Genomic DNA, 7,440 nt, shown 5'->3' on the forward strand with positions numbered 1-7,440 from the left:
TGGTGCGGGCGACACCACACCAAGGGTTGCGATCCCGTTACCGGTCACGAAAAAGACAAAAAAAAAAAAAAGAAAGGAGCCGGTTTTCTAAAAATCAGCAGATTTACAACAACAATTATAGTAAGGAAGTCCCCTCTGTTTTTGTCCCAGAAGGAAAGTAACTTTGAAATGACCAGTCTGCTTTTTGTTCCTTATTTTTGCTTTCTTCAGCCTTTTCTGCCTCTAAAGCCACCCTCTCTGCTCAGCTCATTCGGGCACCCATTCTATTGTATAGAATGAGATGTTGCCTGATTCTAGAATTGCTAATAAAAGCCAATTAGATCTTCAAACTAAATTTGTTGTAATTTTGGCTTTTGGCTGGTTTTGTTACATAGGCATGATTGATTAAATCACTGGCCATGTGACTGAACTCAAAGTCCCTCTCCCTCCAAGGGGCAGAGGTGGAGTGGGGGGATGAGCTGAAATTTCCGCCCTCTGATGACACGGTCCAAAGGGGCTCTTTGTGAATAAAAGAAACTCCTATCACTCAGGAAAGTCCAAGGGTTTTAGAAGTTTTGTGCTAGTAACCAGGGACAAAGACCAAATCCATTCTTTATTATACATGTTCCCATCATTTCCCCCAATTTGACATATTATATGAGCAAAACCTGTGGGTGTACTATGCAAACGCAGCCTCAAGACAAGCCCCCTTGGCACCACCTTCCAAAGGAACTCAGGAGCTGCCATTGCTTTTCAGTGGGAAGCCTACCCGTCCACCTGGGGATCAAGTCACACTTCTACCTCTCGCCAGCTGGATTGCCGTGGGCATGCCACCTCACTTCCGGCTGGTTTCCTCACTTGTGAAATGGAAACTTCTGTCTCAGAGGGTTGTTTAAGGACAGGACAGGCCACCAGTGAAGGCAGTGAAGGCAGGGCTCGCACAATAATCATTAGCAACTCCTCCTCCTAGTTATGTAAATCTCTGCCCTCCAGGCCCACACTGAGGCTGTTCTCTCATTCCTGTGGAAACGTCCCTGTCTTCCTTGTCAGAAGTCCCCAACCCTTACACGCACACATGCGCGCACACACACACGCACACGTCCATGACCCAGTCAAGTCCCCAACCCTTACACGCACGCACACGCACACGTCCATGACCCAGTCAAGTCCTCAACCCTTACACGCACGCACGCGCGCACACACACATATGGCCATGACCCAGTCACCTCATCCAGAACCAGTAACCGGTACATCAGATTGACAAAAGGTGAGGAATGCCATTGGGATCCCTGAGTTCTTGGCCAGATTTCACCACTAATTAACTGTGTGACTTCAGCCAAATCTCAAGTCCCTGAGCTCTTCTGGCCTCGGTTTTACTCCGCAAAAAATACACTTGTACAAAGGGGTGGGGTGGGGTCTGAAGTTCTCCGAGGTTCCTCCCATTCTGACCAAGTCCCATCAGCGATCAGCACCAGAGTGTGAAGCAGAGAGAGGCAGTCATAAGGGTTTGCATAACTTAAAACTTTATTATGGGCAAAAAGGACGGGCTTAAGGACTCAACCATAAAGGCAAATTTCGAAGTTCAAGGTGAGATAAGGAAAGGCCTGAGCCTTAGCTGGGGCCAGGACAGGGATGGGACTTGAAGTCCTATACACTGTTGGACTCTGCTCCTTCAGCCCCAGCCAAGTCTGGGGAGGCCAGAAACAACCCAAGGCACAACGACCGGTCCTAGGGAGGTGCAGGGAGAGGCTGAGGACAGGCCTTCACCTCCAAGACAGGAGTATAGGCACTATGGGGAGGTGACTCCCGACTCCCCCAAGACCAAAAAGGGGGGCTTTCCCTGGGAATATTCCATGTCATAGAGAAGGGGTACCCTGTACCATCCATTTTCTCCCGACCTGGGAGTGGCTGAAACCTGGACCAGGACAGACACCCAAGGAGTGCATAGGAACCAGACAGGGCAGGGCCCAGGGGTGATGTCAGGGTCTGAGATCAGACTTCCACTGCTGTAGCTTCTCGTCCATGGCCCGGAGTGTGGATTCATCCTGCACCAACACAGATAGGTCCTACTCTCTCCCACGCTCCCAGCGGGCCTCGGGGGACTCGGTGAGGTCTTTCCTCTCCCAGCCCTGCCCCTTACCTTTGCAAAACAGAAGCGGACATAGTGGTCAAAGGGCATCTGATGTTGCACATTACAGAAGATGGAGACTGGGATGGCTGCCAAGCCCTGGGGAGGAGGAAAATGTGAAAGTGGAGGAAATCACTTTTTTCAGACAAAATAGGGCTAGGAAAGGCACAAAGGAGGGGGGCTCATGCTTGCTTGTCTGAGATAAAAACTGTTTCCAAAGACCTTCAAAAAACCCTGCCAGAAATCCCTTCATGTCCACACATCTCCTGCTTTGCACGGGGTGCACATTTTGCACGGCTTGCACATATTTCTGTGACGAGGCTTATCACTAGACATTTTTTAGAACTGCAGCAACTCAGATAGCATGCTCCAAAAGAACTCTTGCCAAGTAACAGCACACAGCATCTCTACCAATGGACTGATGACAAGTCTGGCTTTGAACCTCTGAAAACAATGAACTCTGTTTCCAAGCAACTTACGTGAACCTCCCTTTTGCCAATAACAGCTTTCTCTTACCCTTCCCTCACCAGTACACCTGTGGCTGGCCATTGCCATGTACCTGGGTTATAATCCTCATTTCTTATTCCTGAATACTCAACATATTTGGATGTGTGTGACACCTGTGGCTGGCCATTGCCATGTACCTGGGTTATAATCCTCATTTCTTATTCCTGAATAAACTCAACATATTTGTGTGTGTGTGTGTGTGTGTGTGTGTGTGATCCACATGGCATCTTTGTGCAAATTAAAAGCAGGCTCCCTATTCCTTCAGGTGGATGCAACTGTACCAGGACTGGGCTGGATTCTGGCCCATAAGTCCCCTGGCTGGGCACCCTTGAGCAGTGAACAACCTGTGAAACCACACACAGCAGCCCTGGCAGAGACCCAGCCTACCTTGTTCTTGATCATCCACTTGAGGAAGCGTCTGTCATAGGGCTCATCTGCAGCACCAGGCAAGTCAGGTATCTTGCTTTCTGAGGGACAGAGGCCATGCTGAGCCCTAGGCAGCCTCTGGCCCCCCCATGCCTTGCCCAGACTAGTGGGTCTCACTCACTGAAGCCCGAGATGTCTGTGATGAGGAAGTAGCTGCCCTGGGGGATCACAGGCTTCAGGCCCACTGACTGCAGGCTGCGTATCATGTGGTCACGGTGGCGCTGCAGGGCCTGTGGGAGCTGCACAAAGTAGCTGCTAGGTTGGCCAAAGTGCAGCTGCTCCCGCTCAAAGCACTGGGCTACCGCGGCCTGGACAGGGCATATGGACAGACAAATCATGTGTGCCCTGATGCTGGGGCCAGCCTGGGCTCTTATGTTGCCCCTCTCCTGGCCCCCTTCCCCCCACCGTGGGGTCTCCTGCGTCTCTCACCTGGGCCTGCGTGGGACAGTGATAGACCGAGTTCTGGTGCACAGTTCTCAGGTGCTTCATGATATTATCTGGACCCAGGACCCAGCCCACCTGGACAAGGAACACGGGGAGGGGATGAGGTCCTTCAGGCCCCTCTCACCTGCCCAGGAGCATGGGGGGCGTTACCCTCCCCATCCACTCACCTTCCAGCCGGTGACGCTAAAGGTCTTGCCGGCACTGCCGATGGTCAGGGTCCGCTCCCACATGCCAGGGAGGCTGGCTGCCCAGGGCCAAAGAGAGTGGCTGCTGAGATGGGAGTGAGGGGCAGGGAGGGGTGGTGGCCTGGGCCCCAGGGGCTCTCAATGCTCTGGACTCCACAGGTGCTAAGCTATTTACAGGAACTATTTTATCTCATCCTCAAGATAACCCCAGAAGGCAGGTGCTATCGTGATCCTCTGTTCTCAGGAAGGTGAAGTCACTGCCCAAGGCCATACAAGCTGTGTGGCTCTAAAACCCTTGGTCCTAATCCCCAGGCCTGCACTGACTCCTAGACTGGGCTCAAAGTCCTGCTACCAAAGTCCAGGGCAGGGGGCACCCAGGCTGGCCTGGCGCAGCTCACCGATGCTGATGTGCTGGTGCCCGTCGTAGACTATCCACTGGTAGACCTCATCGCTGATGCACACCACATTGTGCTGTTGGCACAGGCTGGCTACCAGCTCCAGCTCTGCCCTGGAGAACACCTGTGAGGACCCAGGGAGGACACAGGCCTGCAGCTGGGACCTTCCCCAAACACAGAGGCCTGCTCAGAGATGAAAGAGTAAGAGCAGACGTGGTACTAAGGGCTTCTCTGCCGTCCCATCAAATCCCTGAAACGCTGACCCTGTTCTCTCATGTTCCCATTTTAGAGATGAGAAAACACTTCAAAAGAAACAAAGTCACTTTCCCAAGGTCACCTAGACCACTCTACCACCCCAGCCCTCATACCTTCCCTGGGGACTCCTGCCCCTGTCCCTGGGGCCTCAGTCCTCAGAGCTCATCAGCTGAGCCCTCCCATTTCACAGATGAAGAAACTGAGGCCTCACAGCAGCAAATCAGTAATAGAGTGGGGTACTTGACGTCAGTCTGGAGGGGTCCCTGGGAGAAGGTCTCTCAGGTACCTTTCCCAGGGGGTTGTTGGGTGTGTTGAGGACCAGGGCTTTGGTACGAGATGTGAATTTGCTGGCCAGCTCTGTGGGGTCCAGCTGCCAGTTGCTACTGGAATCCAGTTCCCCATCCTGGGTGGGACTCTGCAAGAGGAGGTAGTGGTGGTGGGGTGGCAATACTTTCCTACGTGACATTCAGTCCTCCTCCCAGGCATCTGTCCCCTCCTTTTCTCCTCTGGGGCTCTGGAGGCCATCCCCACCCCCACCCCCACCCCATCCTCCCAGCTCAGAGGACCTGGCCTCCTTCACTTCTTTCCTAACTTCCAGGGTCCAACCCAGCCTACTCCTTGGATCTCTCCACCCACACACACCCCACCCAGTATCCTTACCGGCTTCAGGGCCACAAATACAGGGTGACCCCCTGCCATCAGTGTCATGGGCTTATAACAGTCAAAAGAGGGTTCGATGATGATGACCTGATACAAGGGTCAGATTAGCTGGGGTCAGCACCGCTCTGACCCCTCACCCCCACCCAGCCCAAGCCGTGCCCACCCACCTCGTCTCCTTCATCCACCAGTGCCTGGAAGGCTGTGAACAGGGCCCCGTAGGCACCCACAGTCACCAGTACATTCGTGAGTGGGTCCAGCTCCTGTCCCAGCTGCTTCCCAAAGAAACTTGCCAGGATCTTTGTCAGTGGTGGGTAACCCTGCCAAGACAGCAGGGGTCAGCCGCCAGGGTGCAGCCTGGGCCCGCCTTCCTGCTCAGCTGCGTCCAGGCAATTCTAGCACTTTCCAAAAGCAGACCTGGGGGCAAAATCAGCTCCTGTGCCATGAGCTCTTACATCTCCACCCCCAGCATGTCATCCACCCTGTTCTGTGCTAGGCTTGATGCCCAGGGCTGGGATTTGGGGGAGAACCAGACCCAGTGCTTGCTTTCACGGCAGCAAAGCCCCCGAGGTGGTAGAAACTCCACACTTTAAACACCTCTGTAAGTTGAAGAAGCACGTCTGTGCTCGTCTGATCCTCCCAGCAGCCTTGCAAGTGAGGTATTATTTGATCCCCACAATTTGACAAGCAGAAAAATAAAGACCCAGGGAAAGGAAATGACTTGCCCAAAAGGTCACTCACAGTTGAGACACAAGAATAGGACTTTATGTTGCAGCTTTGGAAGCACCCCGTTTTGAGGGGAAGACTGAATCCACAAGCTTGTTTACTGAGGACACTTATAAAGCACTCAAGGCTATGCCACGTGACCAAAACCTCATCTAGAACGTAACTAAATAACTCACCAGGCCAGATTTGACCACACAAGAATGAACACTTTCTGTACAACAATAGGTCCCATGAGCAAAGTTAAAAGACAGAGAAAAACATTGCATCATAAAAGAAACAGGTAAAAACTCTTAATATATAAAGACAAAGATATACACCCAAAAGAAAAAATGAGCAGAAGTAGTTCATGAGAGAAAAAGTGCTGATGCACATGAAAAGAATAATAATTGAAGACAAGCAAAAAAAAGCAACATTAAAGTTCTGTTGTAACATTATCAGAATATAATGTTAATACTTGCAGATACTGAAAAGACTGATAATGCCCACGGTTGGCAAAAATGGGTCCCCTCTTTGGCCCAAGGAATAAGCTTTCCAGCCAGCTCTGAGACCAGCCTATGGCAGGAGTGTGAATGAGTCACTTTACTGGAGGAAAATTTAACGAGGTCTATGTACCACATGTTTAAATATTTGCAGGCTTTGATTCACCAGTTTTACTCCTAAAAATTTATCTTGGAGAAATACACATGTACACAAAGATGTCCACACAGGGATATTCACTGTGGCATTGTTTGTAATAATGAGGTACCCTAAGCAGTCCATCAGTGCAGGACTAGTGAAGAATGGCACATGCAGGCAACGCAATACTATGCAGCCATTGCAAAGACTGAGGCTCTGGAAAGATGTCCATGACATACTGTTAAGAAATAAATCACTTATAGAACATTATGTACAGTATAAGCCCTCACACAGAGCATGAGTCACAGAGGTATACATTCATGTGTGCGTGCGTGCGTGCGTGTGTGTGTAAGCATTTTTTTTTGTTTGTTTGGTGGCTGGCCAGGTTTTGGAGTTACAGGTCTGTGCTCTAACCACCTCAGCTAACCGGCCAGCCCATTATAGGCATTTTAAAAAGTTAAAAAGTATAGAATACTCTTCAGCAAACTGTTGGCAGTAGTTATCTCTGGATGGTGGAATTGGAGGGAACTTCCCTCCAGGTGATTCTGAGGCATGCCAAAGTTCAGGTACCGTTGTTCTAATCCAAGGGTGGGCAAATATTTACTATGTGGCCCTTTACAGCAAAAGCTGGGGGGCTGGCCGGTTAGCTCAGCTGGTTAGAGTGTGGTGCTGATAGCACTAAGGTCCAGGGTTTGATCCCTGTACCAGCCAGCCACCAAAAATAAATAAATAAATAAATAAGATAAAAATAAACCAACAGAAAAAGTGGATTTAGAGTCTAATCCAAGCAGCAGCTTAACTTTCAAGGTTTGGCTTAGTCGTCACCTCCTCCGGGAAGCCTTCCCTAATCCCCCCTCTCTCCCCTAGTTTCATTCCCTCCTTCCTGCTCCCACCATACCCCTTCCTCCTCCATCACGGCACATATCAACTGCTTTTGTGGTTACTCATTTCTTTTTTTTTTTTTTTTTTTTTTTTTTTTTNGCAGTAGTTATCTCTGGATGGTGGAATTGGAGGGAACTTCCCTCCAGGTGATTCTGAGGCACGCCAAAGTTCAGGTACCGTTGTTCTAATCCAAGGGTGGGCAAATATTTACTATGTGGCCCTTTACAGCAAAAGTTGGGGG

At 50.6% G+C, this 7,440-nt stretch overlaps 1 protein-coding gene across 1 annotated transcript in view; it reads right to left on the minus strand.

Annotated features, from left to right (window-relative positions):
* Positions 1 to 1,479: 1,479 nt before the first annotated feature.
* Positions 1,480 to 7,440, minus strand: part of CCBL1 (cysteine conjugate-beta lyase, cytoplasmic) — a 14,170-nt gene continuing 8,209 nt past the window's right edge. The window contains exons 3-12 of the mRNA XM_008579646.1: positions 5,147 to 5,296; positions 4,980 to 5,066; positions 4,606 to 4,734; positions 4,068 to 4,188; positions 3,652 to 3,728; positions 3,470 to 3,559; positions 3,162 to 3,348; positions 3,002 to 3,081; positions 2,120 to 2,206; positions 1,480 to 2,024 (exon numbers count right to left, since the gene is read on the minus strand). Coding sequence (XP_008577868.1) covers positions 1,959 to 2,024; positions 2,120 to 2,206; positions 3,002 to 3,081; positions 3,162 to 3,348; positions 3,470 to 3,559; positions 3,652 to 3,728; positions 4,068 to 4,188; positions 4,606 to 4,734; positions 4,980 to 5,066; positions 5,147 to 5,296 — 1,074 coding nt within the window. The 3' untranslated portion in view covers positions 1,480 to 1,958. The remainder of the gene's footprint in view (positions 2,025 to 2,119; positions 2,207 to 3,001; positions 3,082 to 3,161; positions 3,349 to 3,469; positions 3,560 to 3,651; positions 3,729 to 4,067; positions 4,189 to 4,605; positions 4,735 to 4,979; positions 5,067 to 5,146; positions 5,297 to 7,440) is intronic.

Source organism: Galeopterus variegatus, unplaced genomic scaffold (genome assembly GCF_000696425.1).
Source record: "Galeopterus variegatus unplaced genomic scaffold, G_variegatus-3.0.2 Scaffold80, whole genome shotgun sequence".
Taxonomy (NCBI): Eukaryota; Metazoa; Chordata; class Mammalia; order Dermoptera; family Cynocephalidae; genus Galeopterus; species Galeopterus variegatus.